Source organism: Oreochromis niloticus, linkage group LG17 (genome assembly GCF_001858045.2).
Source record: "Oreochromis niloticus isolate F11D_XX linkage group LG17, O_niloticus_UMD_NMBU, whole genome shotgun sequence".
NCBI classification, from domain to species: Eukaryota; Metazoa; Chordata; class Actinopteri; order Cichliformes; family Cichlidae; genus Oreochromis; species Oreochromis niloticus.
The window spans coordinates 23,671,387-23,694,012 of NC_031981.2; the positions used below are offsets into that span (position 1 = coordinate 23,671,387).

Sequence of the window (22,626 nt, forward strand, 5' to 3'; positions counted from 1 at the left end):
ACAATATTACTGCAAACAGTCATTGCATATTTTCTGTGTCACTCCTCTGGGTTTTTTTTGATCTGCTGATCAATCTAAACAATAACATATTTACTTATGCAGATAAATTCAGCTTTTTATATGAAAGATGAATTTAACTGCAGAGGCACTTCTAGGTAAGAGAGCCCTGCTGATACATGTTCCTTTTGCCACATCCTACTTAGGTGAGGTAGGCTTTTCTGTTGTGGCTTCAATCAAGACAAAATACAGATCAAGGCTGGACTGCGGGAGCCTTAAACTGGCATTCTCCTTAACTGCCAGTAGGGGGTAACTCTTGTGACAACGACGTAGATTTCCGTAGGTCGATGTAGCTCAGAAATCAGGCTGCAAACCCCTCTGATCCATACGACGCTAACTTCACATACACTTCCTGAAATGTAACACGTCGATCCATGAAGCCCGCAACTATTGTGATTAGTATTGGCATCAGTATAAAAAGTCACAAATATTCTTGGAGGAGGGTGCTTAAACTGCCGCAATGGACGCGAGGGAATCTACAAAGAAGTAGGAAAACTAGATGGACAATGTCTTTGCCTCCTAAAACAATGAAACAAAAAAGAAACCGACCATAAGAAAGAGCTCGGACACAGGTGGGGAAAAGTCTGGTTATTTATCTCTATCAGCTGTTAATTAACATGTATTGCACCAACACAAGTGCATCACTTACGTAGGTTACGTCGCAGCTCTACAAAGGCTCCTCGCAAATAAATCAGGCATCAGATTGTACATGACATTGTACATGATCTCATATGTGACCTCGTCTGATAAAATTAGAAACTGAATTGATAAACTTAACAGCAAACACACAAACACACACAGAAAAGGTGAATCTGTACTTTTGGTTGTAAAATATTTGTGACACATCGAGGAATTCACCTTAATGATAAATGTAGAATTTCAAAGTGAAGCTTCAATACTGTCTTCCGTTTATGCAGGGAAGCGTAGCGTTGTCCAATAGGGGGCGGGGGGGTCATGTTTTGGAGAGGAACGTTGGGTGCGTTCCCGGAGCAACAGGGAAGATGGCAGCCCTCACATCTCTAACCCAGGTAAAGATGCCGTAGTATATGACTTATAGTTTAGATCAGACATATGATTTTTCGAAGCGTGATACAATATACGTGATTCGTGGCAGTCGGTTTTAATGTAACTACGAACTGAAGACGAGTTCCTATTTAAATACAGCTGGAAATGAGGCAGGCAGCTAGTAGAAAGAAAGGCCTATTGCAGTACCGTTAGGTAGCGGGCTGAATAGCATCAGCTGGCAGGACCTAGCCGTGTGCCCATTTACCCTACGCCCGAAATATATAATATGCAGTCGCCGGATTATTATTATACGTTTAAGACAATAAGCACCACGAAAGCTGTACATAAGGTTACAGCAAAGTGGAGCGTAAATGAAAAAAAAGTGGTAATAAACTATAATAACGTTCACTCCTCGAGCTAGCAAGCCCTAGCTAACCTAGCCTAGTACTGCAAGGATGAGGATAAACGCTCACCCAAGCAGGCTGTGCATTGAGCTGTTTAAGAGTCATCATGCCGAAATAAAACGGTTCTTAGCTCTCAGCGTGGGAGTTAATGTCGAGGCTGATAGCATCCACGCTAATGATAGTCTTGCTTGCCGAGTTTGCACGTCAGTTATATGATATGATATGAATGAACGGATTTTAAATAGCCAAATAAAGAAGCGTTATACGAGTATTTGAATGACCTGTTATGTTGCGATATGCACGTCCTCTATCTGCACTGAAAGAATTTTCCTCAGTTCTTCTTCTGTTTTTTTAAAATCTTATCCAAAACTAATGCCTTATGGAGTGTAGAGGCCCCAAGGGTCAGGCAAAAATATTTTACTTGCTGGGGTTATTTTTGCTTGGTTTCTTTCAGCTGGCAGAAAAAAAATGTTGTTTAAAATGACAGTGATATTGGTAGCTGCATTTGATGGATGGATGATGAATTCTATTTCATTTAAGTTTTATTTATATAAATCACAACAGTCGCCTTAAGGGGCCATGATTCTTATGAGACAATAACGATACAAAACCCAGAAAGTGAATGGTTTTACAGGTGGTGACCACAGACCGTTGCTCTCTCCTTATGCCTCCTCACTGATTTTTCTGAAGCTTTCCTACTAAATAAGCTTCTGGCCTTATCACAGACTGGTAGTGTGACTTCTGTGTGATGTCTTCTTGGGCTGTCTAAATGGGTGAACTGGAGCAGGTCAGTTTTGTAGTAACAGCTCCTTTATTTAGCATTTGCATGTATGACAAAGGATAACAAACAGTGTCTTAAATTTCCAAATTTGTGGATAATACTATGTATGTATGCTCTAAACTGTGGTACACAGTCACATGCCTGCATTTATGATGAAGGATAGCAAAGTGGGATGGTTGCAAACCGTACAAGGTCTGTGTGAAAAGATGGCGTCACATCAGACTTAGCTAGCTATACTCCAGAGTGTTTTTACTGGTAACGATTTCACTCAACAAAAGCATAACAGAAATAATCCACACCAGATGATAATAAACGAAAAATCCCAAGCTCAGATTTTATTTATATTTCTTTTAAGTGCCATATATTTTTGTCCACAACATGCACAGATGTGTTACCTCTATGTCAGAGGTGTCAAAGTCATTTTTACATCGTGGGCCACATGCGTTCCACTTTGACCTTAAGTGGCTCCAGTGAAACTCCCCTTTCTGTCAGTGTAAAGAAGTTAAATATTTAACTTTTTTTCTACATGATAAATGAAAAGCTGTTGCAACAAAGAAAGAAATCTGTCAGCACGACTCTTTGGACTCAAAATGTAAGAAATAAATGTCTCCATTTACAGAAAAAGTTCTGGTAGCTCATTACCCAGATTGTCCAGGGGGATACATTCCTTAAGCTTACTGTAAAGCAGTGGTTCACAAACGGGCAAAATATTTTTCTTTTCAGTGACTGGTGTGAGCCTGCTTGTTGCTGCAGATCTTCTCAAACCTGGGTAACAGTTAAGACTGCTACTCCAAGTTCATATTCAGTGCCCAGCTATGATCTGTATTTTGTCTTGATTGAAGCCACAGCATAAAGCCTACCTCACATGAGTAGGATGTGGCAAAAGGAAGATGTATGGTCAGGGCTCTCTTACCTAGAAGTGGGTAATCTTTCTCCACTCCAATCCAAAATGCAGCCAGTGTCTTTGACTTAAACGGCATCCTCTTTGTTGAATCAGAGGTGAGATCAATGAACTGTTCCTCCTCAGATGTGCTGAAGCCAGCAGGTGGTGTTGCACTGAAGGGGTCACGGATCCAGTCATCTTTTTTTAAATCCTGCACCAGAAAATTTCTGAAGGGCAGACACGTGTTCTTTCGTGCTTGACATCACTGTGTTCTGCAGCTTGTTGTTGTCAATGAATGATTTCAAATTCTCAAATGAGTCCACATTTCCTTATTTCCCAGCCATAGCTTGCTAGTCTAGTCTGCAGATCCCCACAAAGTCCTCCCGTTTGTTACTCTCAGTGCCTTCATCCATCTGTAGAGCAAAGCGGCTGCCACACACCTTAAGCTGCTCCTTTATGTCCTTTCAGATATCATAAATGCACCTGCTGATTGGACAGAGGAATAGCCTGTAGTTTGCTGGCTGTTGTGTCATCAGTCATAATTGAAACCATATCCATAGCACAGGGAAGTATTTATTACTCCGCAATAGTGTGTGGTTTTTTTACACTGTGCCACTTGGTAGGCAACTTTGTTGGAGCTGAGCTGAGAATTTTCCGGAACAGATGCAGCTTTAGTAAATAGACACTGTTGAGCACGACAATTCACAAGTTTTTGTCTGAAAAAGTCAACTGACTTGTCTTTGTGCTCTAGATGTTTTGTCTCCAAGTGGCATCTTCGCTTGTTAGGCTTTAAACTGTCTCAAGCTAGCAGTTTTAAAACAGACAACACACGGCAGCCTCTCCTCATTACCCACCATTGTACACCATTGGAAGCATATTTGGCAGTGCTTCATCTTCTGCTTTGCGTTTGTGTGGGAGCCCCGTCAAAAACCTGTCCATTATGATAGCAGTGTCCAAGCATTCTTTTTTTTCTGCTAATACATCAGGTTATCTCTGTCCTGTCTGGGCTTTCAACAGAACCGTCATTATTGCATTACACTTCAGTAGCGTCATCATAGGACTTAGGTCATCCTTTTAGTCGTTCTCTTTCTGCCCTATCTGGTGATACATGTAGACCGCCTTGGTTAGAGTAGTGTCGATCAGTCTCTGGACCAATTTTCTCATTTAGGGAATGAAGCAGCATCTGCAGACAGTCAACAAGGCCACTGTACTGCAACTGCAGGTCACTTATCCCTGAATGCTCGGCCCATTCATCAGCAAGGGTAGTGAGCTACTCTAATGCTTGAATCACAGTGTCATCAGGTGGAGTGTTGTTAGGGATAAACGTGCAACAACTAGCCTTGAACATCCTGCATATGCTGCCCTTCTCTGCCAGTAACATATCTAAAGCCATTCTGTTCTGCCAAATCATCAGAGAAGTTGCATTTAGTTGTTCACAGAGCCCCTTCACTGCATCCCGATTGTGATTCAGAAATCTCTATTGATTGTAATAATGAAAATTAATCCGATATACACGCATTTTTTTTTTAATTGTCCAGATAAAGACTGACTCAGAACCCCCGCAGGTATTTGATTTCTAGCTTTAAACTTGTTGGGCGTTCCACGGGGAGTGCCCGAGGAGTTTAAAGCTAGGAATAGGGGTGGCTTTAAAAAATCAATTTTCTGATTAAAATCAATTTTAGCTTGAATAAAGCGATATCGATTCATTAAATCCTGAATCAATTTTTAAATATAGCCAGAAAAGCCAGAATATCAGGTTAAAGCTCACAAAACTATTTCAACAACCACCAAACAGCTAAAACACCACAAAGACGGAAACACAAAGCGCGGCTCGTTCATCCAACGGCACGTACACAGACACGCCGTCGGGTGCTGAAAGCCGACATCTCACATATTCTTGAGATGAGACTAGGCTGAAAGCCATGGCAGACTTTCTTATGGTATATATGGGTATGTGCCGTCCTGGAGGAGCTGGACTACCTGTGCAACCTGAATGACTTGCAGTTGCTGTCTTATACTACCAGTAGTGTTAAGGAGACTAACAAAAAGAAAAACTGACTGGAAAATCACTGAAGAAGGATGAGGAGGTCTTTGGGCAGCACCTGCAAAACCATTCTCCTTTCCGTTGTTGTCTTGTTGCCTCACCAGTGCACCTGCTGTCTCTTTGATTTGTACCAAAGAAAGAAAATGGATTCAGAATGGTTTATTCTTCCTAACTAGACAGATTGAGGCCGCTGAAGTTTAACTGACCGAGTGTTATACTGTGATAAGCAAGTGATTTTTGAGTAGATGTCATATATGTTTGTTAATCATTTAATAACTTTCTTTCTCTGTCACAGTTGTCAAGTGGGAACCCTGTATATGAGAACTTTTACAGGCAGGTAAGATGATGACACAAAACATAATACTTTTAAGCTTCAAACTATTTTGTGTAAAAGAATATAAAAGATGGTACGAGAGAGAGATGCCTATGGAATGTAACACTGCACTGATGATTTGTTTTAAGGTGGATCCTGGGAATACAGGGAGAGTAGGACCAACAGAAGCTGCTCTTTTCTTAAAAAAGTCTGGACTCCCTGACCTTACTTTGGGAAAGGTAGGTAACCAAAGTTACACATCACGTAACAGCTGGTTATGGCTCTTAGATTTTTGCCAGTCAGCACACTCACATGGCTGTGCATCTGTTATCAAAATGATGGTTGAGTTTGTAGGTTTAAGTGCTCGGGTAGAGTAGAAAGGTGCTCTATGAGAACCAGTGTATTTACCATTTGTGGTTGAACCCATGAGAAGGTAAAATAAGGGGAAAATTTAACCATTTACTAAGGGCAGCTTCATTTGGCAGTATTTTAATCTAGAAAGTAAAAATATAGTTCTGTGTAGGCTTTGTCATGTGTGTGCACACAAACATACACAAACAGACACACATTTTCAAGAACAGAGGAGGAACAAAGTCACTGACGTCTATCAGTCTGGAAAGAGTTACAAAGCTAATTCTTTGGCAGTCCAGGGAGCCAAAATGAGAGCCATTATCCACAAAATGGGAAAACTTGGAACTAGAGATTATAATTGATATAAATTTAGTGATTCCAATTCCATTATCAGTTCGATTCCTGATCGATTCTCATTTTGTTTTCATCGGCTCCGCTTTGAGAGTCACCACCATCTCTGAGCGGCATTTCAAAGACATTACTTGTCTAAATTGATTGCATGCTGTGTGGTCAGATGTTTGCACATGTTAGAGGTTGTGACCATTGCTGGGGTTGTTGCTCTAAAAAAGTAATGTGTTACACTTTACTTGTTACTGTTCTTAAAAAGTAATGCAGTATGTTACTCGTGCCCGAGAAAGCTGTTTGCTACACAAGTCGTTACATTACTTTCTTGTTTCACCATAAAATTACCTGAAATGCATCGTTTCATAATTACCATTTAACAATATAAACCTGAGGCTACACTCCCACACACCAACACATATTACTGTCCTAATGAGGACTCACATCCGATCGTTCCTTTAGTATTTAGGTATGAACACAAAGCAAAGATGAAAACGAGCCCAGAGTGATGATCGAGTCAGTAGAAACAGAGGCTGCAGCCTGACGGCGCCACACTACGCTGCCTTTCCCGGCACATAGGAGGAGGACGACTGCACAACTGACAAGCGACTGCTCGTCTTAGCTACCTAGTTAAGGTAGCTGTAGTAGCTTATTGATTAGCATTCAAACACAGATTTAACTTAGGATGATGCCTCAGGTACTTATGTCAGTTTGTCCGGTTTACTGCAGGACACCTCAGTTTGAAACAGTTAGTGATGGTTTTGGAAAGTAAAGGCTGGACCTACTCTCAGTCTCTATTCTATCAGAGATACACAGTTCTCTGTGACTGCAGTTACCATTCAAAGCTGCTGCAAGTTAGTCATTAAAATCAAACTTATGAGAAAGGTGACCCGTTGAACTTTTTTTTTTTTCAGTCATTGGTTGCATTCATGAAAAACTTGCCGAATCTTCTCTGACAGACAGCACACAGCCATTCTCCAATCTCATAGAGTTAATAGGCCATGATCACCTTTCCCCTTCAGGCCTGTTTGTGCTGGTGTTGGTAGCATGTTCACTGGAACCTGAACATGTGGTGAAATATTATCTTAGTCCAAGTTCTGCCTACAGCCCTTGGATCAGTGTGGAGTGTGGAAAAGCTGCGGAGAATGCCATGCTGATTGGTGCACTGATAGGATAAGAGGTTTTGGTGGAGACAGTGTGATGTATGAGGTGGCATCTCGGGGTTTATCAGGCACTACCATTAGAATTTGAGAGTGGAGAGGGGGGAATGGCCCGCTGCAGTCCTGACCTCAGGCCCATTGAACAGTTGTGGTATCAGGACGTGCTGTTTGTGCCAGAGTGAACAACACAGCTACACTGGCTGACTTGCAACAGTATTGTTTGAGCAAGCAGGTGACCACCATGAAGACTGGGTGAGTGTTGTGGCTGTGTTTGGTTCTTCCACATGCTATTGAGCCTCCTGTTTTTTCTGGGCACAGCTCACATACTCAGCTGTGCTGCTCAGTTCACAAATGCATTTTCCTTAAATTGTGGCGCCATTTAAGGGGAAAGAAACACGCTTTCCAACAATTTTTGCCAAGAAAGATTGTTACGAAGAAATAATCGACACACACTCCTCGTACTGTGATACTGCTCTGCTAGTGGCACACCAACTAACAGTCTAAACCACAGTAATGTAAGACTAATGGTTGATAATGTTATTTTTTTATTTCATCTTTTCATTTATTCATTTATTTATTTTACATTTAATCATATACTTGTGCGTTGTGTTTCAGATCTGGGATTTGGCTGATCCTGATGGCAAAGGCTACTTGGACAAACAGGTGGGGTAGAGTTTTAGAGATGATTGTAAATAAATAAAAGCAAACATATACAGATTGATCTACATCACACTGTCCAAAGAAACAGTAATAAGAGCATGGAGAAGAATATGTTTAATTCTCTTAGACATACTGTTGTTCTAATAATTAATTAAAGCAATTGGTAGAAGTCTTAATACTACATGTGAAGGACACAATGGGAAGCACTTTGTTTTCTTACTCAGGGGTTTTATGTGGCTCTACGACTGGTTGCCTGTGCTCAGAACAGTCTGGAAGTCAGCTTGTCCAGTCTCAGCCTAACAGTCCCTCCTCCGAAGTTTGTGAGTGTATTCCTCATTCAAGCAAAAACTGTCATATTTTGTATACAGAAATTACAGCTAACTATAATTCTTTTGCTCATATTCATTTAGTAGATGAACAGACTCTGTCATACTCATTTCATTTCATTATATTATTAAACCTTCTCTTGAAAGTTGGAAAATGATCACTGTAACGTGTGATTCCAGAAGGACACCAGCAGTCCATCTCTAAGCAGCACAGCCTCTGTTCCTGGTGAATCGCACTGGGCTGTCAGGGTGTGTACAAATACACACACGCACACACACACACACACACAGACGCAGACTTGGAGATGTTGAAGTAAAGCAATAATTACAGAATGGCCTTGAGAGATTAAAAAGAAAGCAACTCAATGTCTTTAGTTTCATGAAGATGTTTTGCCTCTCATCCAAGAGGTTTCTTTGTTTGTAAAATCCTAGGTAATAAACCGCTACTGGGGGCTGCCCCCTTTGAAGGTGGTCCTGAGGGTCATTAACTGACTATTGATCATTTGAGTCCCGACAAAGAGGGTGTGAAAAATAGTGTGGGTTATTCCTGTCACCAGAGCCTCACTCCAGCATCACATTAATGTGGTCAAAATTTGTTTTCTCAAACTGCCTGATGAAGGTTTGACGGATGTTTTTATCCAGGCTTTGGATTTCTACAAGCACGTGTGTCAACTGTATCCAAAAAGTTGTGTTTATAGTGTAATGTCTATACTGTCATGGTTGGCTGTGTGGCAGGCAGGCAGGCAGGCAGGCAGGAAAAAGGACCCAAAATGCAGGACTCTCAAAACGGGACTGGAACTCAAAATGCAGCTTTATTGCTGGCAAAACTTTCTCATAAAATAAAACTCACAAAAGCAAAGCAAAAACAAGACTTAGAACCAAGGTGCAGGAAAGATGGACATAACACACAGCATGTTGAGGGTACAACGCAACAGAGAGGACAGGAAAACACAGGGCTTATATACACAGGGGAGTAATCAGGGAATGGGCAACAGGAGGGAGACACAGCTGGGAGAAATTAGACTAACGAGACAGGGGAGAAGTCAAACTGAACACACTGACATCAGACTGGGACTATCAAAATAAAACAGGAAATAAGACACACTTCACTAAGACACAGACTAGACAGAGAGAGAGACAGACTTGACACTGAACTAAACCTACTATAATAAACAAAACAGTATCACTAAATAATCAGAATATAAATCATAATCCAGAGAAGTACCAAAAAACATAAGAACAGAAAATGCTGGGTCAGAATGACCCAGAACCGTGACATATACTGATTTTCATAAATAAAATATCTCAATAAATAAAATAAAAAATAACACTGAAACTAATAAAAACTAAACGTTTTAAAAAATTGAAAATAGAACTGAAACAAGAAACTCTGGCAACTAACTAAAATTAAACTGAATTAAAGACAAAGACCTGTATGACCTGTATTCTTTGCTCTCATTGGTAGTTGCCTCAGTCACATGCCTGAAAATTTAGAAAAGTTTATCTCAGGTCCCGCCCACTTCCTGTTGCTGCGGCCTGTAATTGTTTGACGTTGCTGAATGACATTCACTTTTTACAGTCTGTGGTTGCCACATCGCTGTGAGTCCCTTACAGTGTGTCCATAGCTTAACTTTCTTTTTGATGTAAACGTCATCCATTATCTTTCCTGTATGTGTAGAGTGATTTGTCAGAGTTATAGAATCACACATATACCTGTTTAATTACAGAATGCATGATTTTTTTAATGAAGCATTCCTTCTGAAAACTTAACAACGCTGTAATATTCAGATACTTTGCTTTTTCAGAAATGAAAAATCTGTTGGTGCTCTTGCTTTGGCAGCACTCAGTTTGTGCGTCACATGGCATACATTGTGTTAACTTTGCCTATGAGTTATAATAACATGACTATTTTTATTTTTTCAATTTAGCACAAGCTATATTTAGCTTATGTATAATTTAAGAAACCTCTGTGCAAAGCCTCAAATTGTAGCAGATGATTGCCATCATATCTCCAAGCTCCAAAAACTGTATTTGGGAAAGCAACGTTTGTCTTTATGGTATGAATAAACACAAGATGTTTAAGCTTTTGAAATAAATAGTGTGTCTTTTGCTTTGTAGCCAGAGGAGAAGAATAAATTTGATGGGATTTTTGAAAGTCTGGCTCCAGTCAACGGCCTGCTGTCAGGAGAGAAAGTCCGCCCAGTCTTAATCAACTCCAAGCTACCTCTGGATGTCCTTGGGAAGGTATTTAGTCCAATTAGGATTTTTTTTTTGGTCTTAATAATAAAAATAACTTAGATTTCTAGCCTTTCAAGAAGCCCAAGGATGCGTAAACATGGCGTTTTGGTTTGTCTTGTGTTCTGTGTTGAAGCTTTAAAATACTGAAGGCAGAATGTAATGGGGTTTTTTTCAGGAACATTCAGTTATATGAATGTAAATGGTAAATACACTGGGTCTTAAGTAGCGCTTTTCTACTTTACCTGAGCACTCAAAGCTTCACACCCACTCATACAAGTACTTTTTTTCTAAGTAAGTGCTTTCTATCTAACATTCACACACATTCATATTCCGATGCATGCATTGGAGAGCCACTTGTATTGTTCAAGAATATTTGGCATGCAGACTGGGAGCAGCCAAGAACCAAACCACCAACCTTCTGATTAGTAGTTGACCTGCTCTATCTCCTGACAGGCACCCTATAATGTCGTTGTGGCTTCTGGTTTCATGGGCTTTATGGAATGAACTGTTAGAAAATAGTCTTTTTCTAAAGAAATTGAATGTATTGTACTTTAGTGACCCTTTCAATTACCATTGGTCATCTCACTAATCGTGTTTATTTCTTACTGTTAGGTTTGGGACCTGAGTGACATAGACAAGGATGGCCATCTAGACAAAGATGAGTTTGCAGTGGTGAGTGATACTCATCTGATTAACATTGATATGCAAAAGTTTGACTCACAATATCTGTTACTATGAAACGTTATGTGAATGGAACAAATACTTATCTCCATAATGCTTAAAATTAAAGCTCAAACTGTATTACAAATATCTTGAGAAAGAATACAGTATTTTTTAACCTTTTCAGCTGAAGAAGTAGTTTTTAAGCTTTTTTGCACATTTGGACATTAGACAAAGATAACCCAAGTAAATACAAAATGATAACAAGAGAAGGATAAGAGATCACTGCTTCTCTAGTTCCAAGTAATGTGAATGACTGGTTAACAGGAATTCTGGAGATCAAGTTCATGACTGGCAAGAGAGAACTGTTTGTATGGTTGCTTGAAAGAAAAATCAAACCCCATGTTTGACTGTAGGGATTGTGGACATATGATGAACACCAATAATTTAGTTTTAGGAAAGAAGAGAACAGAATTTTGACTCGAGGTACTCAAAAACTCGTGCTGTGTGACTGTCTCTAGCTGGAAATAACTGTGCATGCCTACAAGCCAGTGTTTCAACAGATGGAAAAAAAAATGGTCATGTCTCAGTTTTAATTCAAGCAAATGAATTATCAGTATAAGTAGAGAAAGAACTGATAGTTTGTTTTTTCAATATTACCCAATAGACAAAAGATTTAATGTGAATCAGTTGAACAAGAATTGAGTATTGCCACTGATGAAGTCGATCAAGCACCTTGAGGTGACTGTTGCTGTGATTTGGCGCTGTATAGATAAATCTGAATTAAATCTGAGGTGGCAGAGCAAGTTAGGAGCAATCTAATGAGGCTTTCGTTTTTGGACTTTTGGCAAAATAACAGGTTTGGGACATAACTAATTTCATTCAGGAGTATGTGAACCAGTAAATATGTAGTATTAGCTTGATATTCTCTCCTAGGCCATGCACCTGGTGTACCGGGCCTTGGAAAAAGAGCCTGTTCCTGCACTCCTCCCCTCTGCTCTCATCCCTCCATCTAAGAGGAAGAAGAGTCTCAGCTCTGTGGCCAGCTCTTTACCTGGACTGCCTGCAAGCCCTCCTCCACCTAAAGATTCTCTACGTTCCACACCCTCCCACGGCAGCATGAACTCACTCAACAGCACTGGCAGCCTGTCACCCAAACACACACTCAAGTCTGGACAGGTAATAAACATTATAAAAATTTAAGGGGACACCAAGTCTTTCCCATGCCAGCCAAGATAAATAATCTCTCCAATCACTCCTGTTTTAGTCCCAGGGCCTCATTTCTGTCACTTGTATTTCACTACCCATAGCCTGTGACCATAGGTGAGGGTAGGAACGTAGTCTGACTGGTAAATCAGCAGCTTCACTTTTCTCTCATTATCACAACAGATCAGCTATGCTAAAATTGTTCATTCATATTTTCCACCATCATTGTACACCAAGTAGCCTATAATTACGAAGCATACTATTAAAAAGGATTTGAAAAGGGTCAAATCCTTGATTAGGAAAATGAATTCAAACAGGTAGAAATGTATACATTTGTTTGTTACTTGTTGAAGTTTTGGGTTGGGCTGCTGGCTGGGACGTTAGCATGCTGTCTGTGCAGATACTTGCGAAGAGCCAAAGTTGTGTTGGCATCATAATGCAGCTGCTTTTGTTATAGATGGAGTTTATTCTTTACCATCCTGCTCTCGCCCTGAGACATCAAGTCTCAGTTGTTAACTTAAGTTGAACTTGAAAAAGTCTTGATGTAAACAGTGAATCGTTTAGCAGAACGAATTTCAAATTAAATCTACTAAAACTCTCTGATAAGTTTGAAGTTCTGTGATAGTCTGAGGACAAATTTACTAGAATTCTTGTGAATGCAAGTTGATGTGTTTAAGTAGACCCTTTAAAAAGTAACAGGCAGTTACTGTTTGGTCAAGTATACTGTCATCACAATGCAGGTAAGGCTACATTGTGATTGAGAGCGCACTGGTGGCTGCTGGCACTTTTTTTTTTAAAGAAATTACTTTTTTAACTGAGCCATTATTTTATATTCTCATGCACTCAAGCTGTGATGATTCCAGTCAAAATCCCTATAGAGACCTAAAGAGTTGGAGCTCTCTAAGTCTCTGTAGGTTCATTTCTCTGATGTGCAATGCTTATGTATGTATGCATGTATGTATTATGTAAAGTGATCTCCTGAAAAGAATGAGAACCATAGTTAATCATACATGCAAAAGTTGCAAGTCTAGGTAAAAGATTTGCAGATAATTTTAACAGGGTTGATTCAGAGTCAAAAATACAAAAAACGACATAATGTGTCTTTGTCTCTTTCAGCATTCAGTGAACTGGGTGGTCCCTGTGTCAGAACGTGGCCGCTATGACGATATCTTCCTGAAGACGGATGCTGACATGGATGGTTTTGTCAGTGGACAGGAAGTAAAGGAGATCTTCATGCAATCTGGACTTTCTCAGACTCTTCTTGCCCATATATGGTAGGAACTCAACCAGGTTCCTTCTCAGTTTTCTGCAGACACTAATATTCATCTTTTCTATTAATTAGCAGTGCAATAACTGATATGTTTAAAAAACAAAAACTGAATTTTATATTTAAAACTTCAAATGCAATTGGTGATGCAAAATGTTTAAAAATGTTGGCAGTCCATTACGAGAGATAGAAATACAGTACTGTGAAAAATATTTTTTTTGCATATTCTTCTTGGTTGATTTAGATCATCAAATAAAATGTAATAACCAGAGTAAAGAAGAAATGCAGTTTTTAAATAATGATTATATTCATTCAGGTAAACAAGACCTACCGGAATCATACATTTTGGTTAACACACATTGCTCTGTTTTAAAAAAGCATTTGGGAAAATTATGACAAATACTTTATAGATGAGCTATTGTCTTCATCTTTAAGGCCTTAGAGTGAGGTAATCAGAGATATGGGAAACACCAGGGTAACGAGACACAGATTAAGCAAAGATAGAGGAAATGAAGAGTCAACAGATAAGGGGAACACAGAAGGCAGGAAAGATGAGACTTAGGGAATTAACTATAAACAGTTGGCGATAATAACAAATTACAAATGGTGGAGACACAACAAAAACTGAGAATAAAACAATGAGGAGAAATATCCTAGGATAGAAAACTCAAAGTTACTAAAACAAAGAACAAACTATTCAGAAACACACAATAATCATAAACAGAACTAAAAAAATCTAATCCAAAATACTGGCTCATACACCCCAAACCATGATAAAAAAAATGCCAGAAAACTCTCCAATGTGTCTGAATTAAGATTAAAACACTTCTGCCAAGAAGAGTTGCCAAAATTCCTCCACAGCAGATTCCAGGACCAGAAAAAAGAGCTCCGCAGCCATTGCCACTTATCACAAATCCTTAATTGAAGTTTTTGCTCACAAGACGGATACATCCAGTTGTTAGGTTGCTGAGATATTACTGGGTGAAAATCATTATAGTACCATAGCTCTGCCCAAAAAAATGTTCCAAACGTGACATTGAAAAATTAACTTGGAGCTGCTTGATTTGGTTGCTATTAGACTTGATATGGTTCATTTCCTTTGTATTTTTATTAGACTGATTCTTTTCAATATAAAAGCTGAGGTTAACTGAATCAACTGAATGTGTCTCTGTCGATTATGTTGTTTCTCGCAGGGCTTTAGCAGATACAAGGCAGATAGGCAAGCTGACCAGGGAGCAGTTTGCCCTCGCCATGCATCTTATCCAGCAGAAAGTCAGTAAGGGCATTGATCCTCCACAAGCCCTGACTGCTGATATGATTCCACCTTCTGAAAGAGGCACTCCACTACCGGTAAGTAGCATCATCAAAGCTGTTAAAGGTGTGCTAATGTCCACATATTCACATCCCCAGCTTGCATGATATAGTATTGGCTGTCACAGTGAGAGCTAAATTGTACCTGACCTGTTTTAATTCACAATAAAACATAAAAACTAGTGCTGTCACTGTTAATCTCGTTAAAATGACGTTAACACCATAACCGCATTAACGCGGCAAATCTCCATTAGCGAGTTAACGCGGATCGCCCCGTGCGTGGGGCTGCAAGACGCTAACGCGTTAACAAGCTAATGCGTTAGCCCGTTAGCGTTTGTTGCTCCCATGTCAACTTTGTTAAGACATGCTGCTGCCATCAAATTCAAAGTGAGCTAATATTAACATTTTCTCAGTTTAAACATTTGATATGTTTTATGGGTATCTTTGTGAATAAAATGTGAGTTTATAAGTTTCAGGTTTGTTGAGTTTATTATTATATTATAATATATACATTTTACAATGACCTGTAGCCTAAAGCCTAGTTGTTTTTTTTTAATCAAAATTTGCTTTTGTCATCATTGTTAAGCCATGATTATTTCTTCTTTGGTGGGACATAGTGTAATCAAAGTCCCTCTTGTTTAAAAGGTTTTCAAAAGTTTCTGTTTTGACATGGAATAAAGCTACATTGCTTGCTGTTTTACACCATCATCAGAGAAGTTTGCTGTTTATACGTATTGCACCCGCTGCATCCGCAAAGCTGCCAGCATTGTGGAAGACCCCACGCACCCCTCACACACACACTCTTCACCCTGCTGCTTTCTGGCAAGAGGTACCGGAGCATTCGGGCCCTCACTGCCAGACTGTTTCTTCCCCCAAGCCGTCAGACTCCTGAACACTCAGTGACTGGACGACTTCACTTTTACACCATCATCAGAGACGTGATGCTGTTTTTCTGTGGTTTCAGAGTATGTCAGGATACATTACTCCAGTGGGATCTGAGATGGCTGCTCTGTCAGAAATGAGGCGGGTGAGTCAGTTCTTCTTTTCTTCCCTGTTCTCCTCTTTCTCAGGCTGCAAAGTGTACATATTTCCCACTACATGTCTTCTCTTGGGAGTGGTTTATTTCTGCTGGAAAATATCTGAAACGCTGACCCATGTCAAAATAAAATGGAAATGTTGTGAAGGGTTAAATTGGTGAAACCAAAGACATTTACTGCGCACTGTTCTATCCTCTCTTTGCTGCTAACGTTTCTACCTTTCGCCTCTTCCTCCTCTCTTAGGCCATAATGTTCAAGTTGTGGGTAGGTAACATGGGCTTATAACGTACTACTTTCTAAATGCTTTCAGCTTTCACTGATTCCTGGAAAGCATTTGCAAGAATTTTTTCTCCATTTCGATACAATGCAGTAAGATTGCCTCACACTGTAAACTGTCTTGATCATGGCAAGATTCAGGATCACTGGATGAAAAATTGGTTCTTTTTTGTTGAGGATGTCTTTTAAGGAAGCTCAAATCTGTTAGTAGCAGTTGTAGTTGTGGTCTTGCAGTAAATAACTCAATTCAGCAATCATCTACTCAGTTGAACGCGCAAAACTAGTTGCAGTATGACAACAAAAAGTGCACCGTAGACAGATATATGATACAGTTATTTTCACATACAATATACTCACCAAACACTTGGTTAGTTACACCTGTTGAACTCTTTGATGACAGACATATGATCAGCCAATCACATGGCAGCAGCTCCGTGCATTTAGGAATGCAGCACTTTTTAAGACGTCAAAGTTCAGCTGAGAATCAGAATGGGGAATAAAGGTGATTTAAGTTACCCTGAATGTGGCATTAATTGGTATTGTTTGTGCCAAATTGTCTTGGGTATTTCAGAATCTGCCAATCTACTGATCTAATCTACTTTTCCCACACAACCACTTCTAGGATTTACAAGAAAGAAAAGTAAAGAAAAAGAGAAAGTATCTAGTGAGTGTCTGTTCTGTGGCCAGAAATGGCCAACATTGGTGATGCCAGAGGTCAGAGGAGAATGGCCAGACTAATAGGAAGGCAACAGTAACTGAGCCTAGAATTCACACAGGCTTACCTAAATTTGACAACACAAGACTGGAACAATGTTACCACGTCTGATGAGTCTCTATATCCGCAGCAACATGTGGATGGTAGGGTCAGAATTTGAAATAAACAGCATGACAGTATGGATCCATCCTGCCTTGTGTCAGTGGTTATTACTCACCCCATCCATTCATTTATGACCACAGTGGATCCGTCTTATGATAGCTGCTACCACCAGGATAACATATCATGTCACAAAGCTCAGATCTTCTAAAAATGGTTTCTTGAACAGGACAGGAAGTTAAAGCGAGAACGGGAAATTTGCATCATGACTGTGTAGCTGGCTCTGCAACTGTGTAATATTGCGATGTGAGCATGGACCAAAATCTCTGGAATGTTTCCAAGACCTTGTTAAATCTGTGCCATGAAGAATTAAGGCAGTTCTGAAAGGGAAAGAACTGGAAACAACAAACTTGAAACTCAAACTTGGAATAGAGATGGAAGAGGGAAACGAGGCGCACAAGAATACACAGCCATGTGGGACGATGTGACAGCAGGCAGAGGAAGACAGAGGACTAAATACACAGAGGATAATGAGAGGATGGGAAGTAACCTGACACAACAAGGGAGGAAGCAAAACTGAATACACGAAGCACAGGACAAGGGCTATCGAAATAAAAACAAGAGACACACACTAAGATATGGACTTAACACTGGGACTGGGGATCAAACAGACATGGGAACACAGTCAACTGGAGAGACAGAAAGGAAACACAAAACAGACACAGGAGAGTAAACAAACACGAAGACGAGGGAGACTAGACATGAAATGTGGAATGCAAGGGAGGAACAGTAACAAAACAAAAGACTAGAACTATAAATGTAACCTTAGCAGGAAATATCTAACGGGACTAGAAATGAAAGTGATTAAACTAGAAACCTAAACAATGCCAGAAAAAGCAGAAGAAACAGAAATGCTGTGTCATAGATCCAGTACCATGACAGGTCCACTCAGAAGGATTTTTAATAGAAGAAATGCCAGTCATATTTTTGCAATGAAGACGGGAAATGTGCAGTCTTTTTTTTAATAATACTTCACTGAAAGCTTATTTGGTTGTGAAATGCGTGTGATCAGACAACACATATCTTCCACTCAACATGTAAGCGTAACAAGGGTAGCATGGTGGCGCATGGTTGCTCCACAGCAAAAAAGTACAGGGTTCTTTTCAAAGTCCAAAGGCAGTTAGTGCGATTGTGAGCACGGATGGTCGTCTGTCTGGCAAGCTGTCCAGGATGTACCCAGGATGTAACCCGCTCCTCACGGGTTACATCCTGGGTACATCCATTATGTCCTAATGTTATATGAAGTCATGCAGGCACTCTAAAACTTATTTTTCACCAATATTACTTTCCAGAGTCTTTACTAAAGATTCTTCTTTGTGGTGCTCATCAAAAGCAAGCATAAATGGCAGACAGGGTGGAGAGTAATTATTGGAGTGATAATTAATTGAATTGATAGAATTTATTTAAATGCCATAATAGCTGTAATAAAAACAAAGATAACACAATGCTTCTGAGATGCATTTTTTTCATAATAGGTTACACAGACATAAAAGCATTGCAGAATCGTTGTCTTATTTTTATTGCAGGTAACATATCGTTATAGTACCATTAAGTTACTCTGCAATTCCCAAAGCTAGAGATAAAAATACTGGAAGCTTGTTGAAGACCAATATAGATTTTTTTTTTTTGAAGGTGAGGTGAAGATAAAATCGAAAAGTCCTGAATCTTTCCTGTCCTTTGCAGGTTGTCATTGGTGGTGACACCTCCCTCACATGTTGGTGATAGACATAGCCCCACCTCCGTGCTGCTCCTCTTCTTGACCTCCAGTTTTTCTCCTATCTGTTTTTTACCTCTTTCTCCTTCCATTGGCCTATTCTGCCATGGCTCATGTGGTGCCATTTCATCATCCTACTTCATCATATATGTTGAGACAACTTGACCATCTCTTATTTTGTCCTTTTTGCTGTTTTTTACAGGACAGCTCTAGTTCAGTGGGTTCAGGAGAGTTCACTGGCATCAAGGAGTTGGATGACATCAGCCAGGAGATAGCTCAGCTGCAAAGGTAACAAACAGGGTCATCAACGGTACCAAAATTGCAGTACCAAAAAAGCTCCATCACTAATCCACTGTTAACATTAATATCAAGACCTTTAATTCATTTCAGTTCCATCCATTTGTATAATCATAATAACACATAGAACAGTGTTCTACCTTTTCTGTCACCGTACTATCCTGTCAAAATAATGTTGGTAGTAAGGACAAGACATCTTTTAACTATATTTTTATGCAGTAGCATTCTCATTTCCAAAGTTACTTTTATTGTGGCCAGTTTTAAAATTTGAACCATTAAGGAATACCAACTGTAAGGAGTTGACAATTGGGAATATGGATGTCTATAACCCACAGAGCTTGCTAAATGGGGTGCAGATACGTTTTTAGAGACTACATTCTTAGTCTCTTTAGACTGTTTTCCATCTGTATACATATTTATGTCAAAGGTCACCTGCAAGAAAAAACACAATCAAAGCCAAATTTCATACGCGCAGGTATTCATTGTCACTAGTGTAAATAAATCCCTTACTCATAAATTTATCATATTGTGCATGTAGTACTCAGCAGCCATGTGCACAAAGAAGCCATCACACATGTGAGTGTCTGCTTTGCAATTTCTGCAGCACATTCACACTCTTAAAGGTAACTCTTTACTCAAAGCTGAATTATTTTTGCTTAAATCAATCTTACTTTTGACAGTTTGGAAGGCAGAACTCAAAGGAAGAGGGGTCCTGATGTGATTGGCCACTTTCAAAGCATTGCCACCACAGCCTTGCATGTAATATATTGCTAAAAGTATTCTTTCACCCATCCAATTCAGGTGTTTCAATCACTTTCATGGGCACAGGTGTTTAAAATCAACCACCTAGGCATACAGATGGTTTCTATGGGTCGCTCTCAGGAGCTCAGTGAAGTTCAGGTGATGGGATGCTACCTGTGTCCAGTCCAGTTGTGAGATTTCCTCGCTAAAAATACTCCACATTCAACTGTTAGTGGCGTTATAACAAAGTGAAAGCAGTTGGGAATGCCTGCAACTCATGCTAACTTTTCATGGTTTGTGGTAATCTTTGTGCTAGTTAACACATGGTTTCATTTTAGTTATGTCTGTTGTTGATCAGTCATTCTGGTCTTCTGCCCTTGACCTGCAGATGACAGGGAAATGCCTCACATCAATATTTATTGTTGTTTAAGGATTTATTTAGAAATTTTATTAGTATTCATAAAGAAACCAGCAAGAACAGTATTCAAGAATTGAGAAAATCCTGGTAGGCACCTAGATACCTAGACATACTTTAAATGCAGGGAAACAGGGATGAAAACTGTGCATGTTTTATGTTACAAATAACATGAATAAACAGGCTACCAAAATTGTGTAGCCCACATGGTGTAATGCTGATCATCAGCTTTTAACAGTTGTGGAAGAAGTTTTCAATTCTAAATCCTATACTTGTATAAAAGTAGAAATACTACAATATATGTACATTCTGTGAAAATAAACTTTTACTAAAGTAGAAGTACAAATGTTCTACGTTAAAATATCCTTTAAAGTCTAAATAATTGTTGAGTCATTAAAGTGTACACCACACGCTAGAACAAACTGTATTATATTTGGTTTATTTTATATGTAATTTAATAGAGTTAAAGCTTTAAATGGACTTGAAAGTCAAATATTTGCCTTTGTATAGTCTTATCATTATTCTATGAATAAATCAAAAATCACTATGAAAGAATCGATCTGTGCTACACGTCAGTAAGTACTTGTCTTGATTTGTTGACTTGAATGAATGAAGTTTGCCAGTTTAACTATAGCTGTAATTTCTACTGTGCGCTGGTGGATGAACTGACTTATCAGTGGCTTCTGAAAGCATTCCCTTTTAGTCATGGTTCAATTACATGTGTTTGCTGCAGACTAATCAACTTTTTGTTTGCAAGTTTATATGTCTTTGTTTTGTGCAGCATCCTGATTCTCATTAAGAGTGTTCTTTTTATTTATTTGTTTTTAATGATCACAAAAGTTATATAATAGTGTACAATAGACTAATGGGAGAGGAGTGCAGAATATTCTGAGCTTGCCTTATTGTCCCAGGGTTTTTAAGAGTAGTTGAGCAGTAAAGTAGTCTTCAGTAGGCAGTTTTCAGTATTTCACTGCTTCACAGCAAAAGATAACTGTAATAGTAAATAACGCATGCTGCACCCACAGGATAATTTGGTTTAAACCAGTAAACAGAACCTGTCCATTACTGAGACTGTGACTGTGACCAGTCATATTAAGCCCCCTCGTTCTTAGGGCTCTGCCTACCAAACTGTCAGTTCAGGTTAATTCAAGCGAGCAAGTTATGAGACCATGAATTTGCTGTAGTGCTTGCAAAGTAGACACTCTTACGCGCAATGGCTTCGTTGTGCATGTGGCTGCTGAGATCTATGCACATGGGTTGTTGAATTTACTTTAATTTGTTTGTCATTATGTTTCCCCTCATGTGTGACTTTTGACATAAATATAATTACATAGATCTGCTTTTCATTAGTTCACCCACCCACTTATCCACCCATCTACTTATCTATCCACCCATCCATCCATCCATCCATCCATGCATCCATCTACCTACTTAGCCACCCAGTCAGCCAAACACACAGCTATCCACTCTTCCTTTGATGCATGTATTTTATCAAATTTTTGTTTGTTCACTACTTATTCACTATGCTGCGTCAGCACTCTTGCCTATACCCAGTGGAATACTCTCAGGTAACAAACTGGCTACTTATTACTGAATATACTAAAATGGACTTGCATTCTATCAAATGACACAGAGTGAGCAGTGTCTATCTTACCTAGCTTTTTGTTGTATAATGTTTAAATACTGCTCAAAAACATTTTAAAACCCCACAGAATATAGCATCAGTGCAATTAAATTTCTGGTTTATGATCTGGTGAGTTAAGCAGCAGAGGTTGGTTGTTAATCAGTTTCAGCTGCTTTGGTGTTAATGAAATTAATAGCAGGTGCACTAGAGGGGCAACAATAAGACAACTGCTGAAACAGGAGTGGTTTTAAAGGTGGAGACCACTGAGATTTTTTTCCCCTTATGTTTTCTGAATGTATTTTCACTAGTTTTGCATTTGCCTAGGGTCAGGGTCACAACTGATACCATGAGGCAATACCTGGTCGCTATAGAGGTTTAACAGGTAGTCCAACTCCTCCATGATGGCACACCAATATGAGCCATTCTCAGAAGGTTTGCTATGTTTCCCAGCACAGTTTCAGGAACATGGAGGGGATTCTAGATAGCAGACAGTTACTCTAGGAAAGCTGGACAGGCTTAAAGAAGGTCCTTAACCCATCAGCAGGACTGGCGTTTGCTCCATTGTGCAAGGAGGAACAGGATGAGCCCTACAAAATGACTGGTGTGAATATCTCTGACCACACAATCAGCAACAGGCATC

The 22,626-nt window shown here is 39.5% G+C and overlaps 1 protein-coding gene across 8 annotated transcripts in view; it reads left to right on the plus strand.

Annotated features, from left to right (window-relative positions):
- Positions 1-377: 377 nt before the first annotated feature.
- eps15l1a (epidermal growth factor receptor pathway substrate 15-like 1a) overlaps positions 378-22,626 on the plus strand; it is a 54,421-nt gene continuing 32,172 nt past the window's right edge. For 2 of the 8 annotated variants that reach the window (XM_025899381.1, XM_025899384.1), the window contains exons 1-15: positions 381-629; positions 975-1,085; positions 5,470-5,511; positions 5,637-5,726; positions 7,956-8,003; positions 8,225-8,320; positions 8,507-8,575; positions 10,445-10,570; positions 11,177-11,236; positions 12,161-12,403; positions 13,547-13,704; positions 14,891-15,047; positions 15,973-16,035; positions 19,112-19,197; positions 21,898-21,930. In XM_025899381.1, the coding sequence (XP_025755166.1) occupies positions 1,059-1,085; positions 5,470-5,511; positions 5,637-5,726; positions 7,956-8,003; positions 8,225-8,320; positions 8,507-8,575; positions 10,445-10,570; positions 11,177-11,236; positions 12,161-12,403; positions 13,547-13,704; positions 14,891-15,047; positions 15,973-16,035; positions 19,112-19,197; positions 21,898-21,930 (1,298 nt within the window). In that variant the 5' untranslated portion in view covers positions 381-629; positions 975-1,058. Of the gene's footprint in view, positions 630-974; positions 1,086-5,469; positions 5,512-5,636; positions 5,727-7,955; positions 8,004-8,224; positions 8,321-8,506; positions 8,576-10,444; positions 10,571-11,176; positions 11,237-12,160; positions 12,404-13,546; positions 13,705-14,890; positions 15,048-15,972; positions 16,036-19,111; positions 19,198-21,897; positions 21,931-22,626 lie in introns of all 8 variants that reach the window. The other 6 variants (XM_025899382.1, XM_025899385.1, XM_025899383.1 and 3 more) reach the window with 5 other exon arrangements.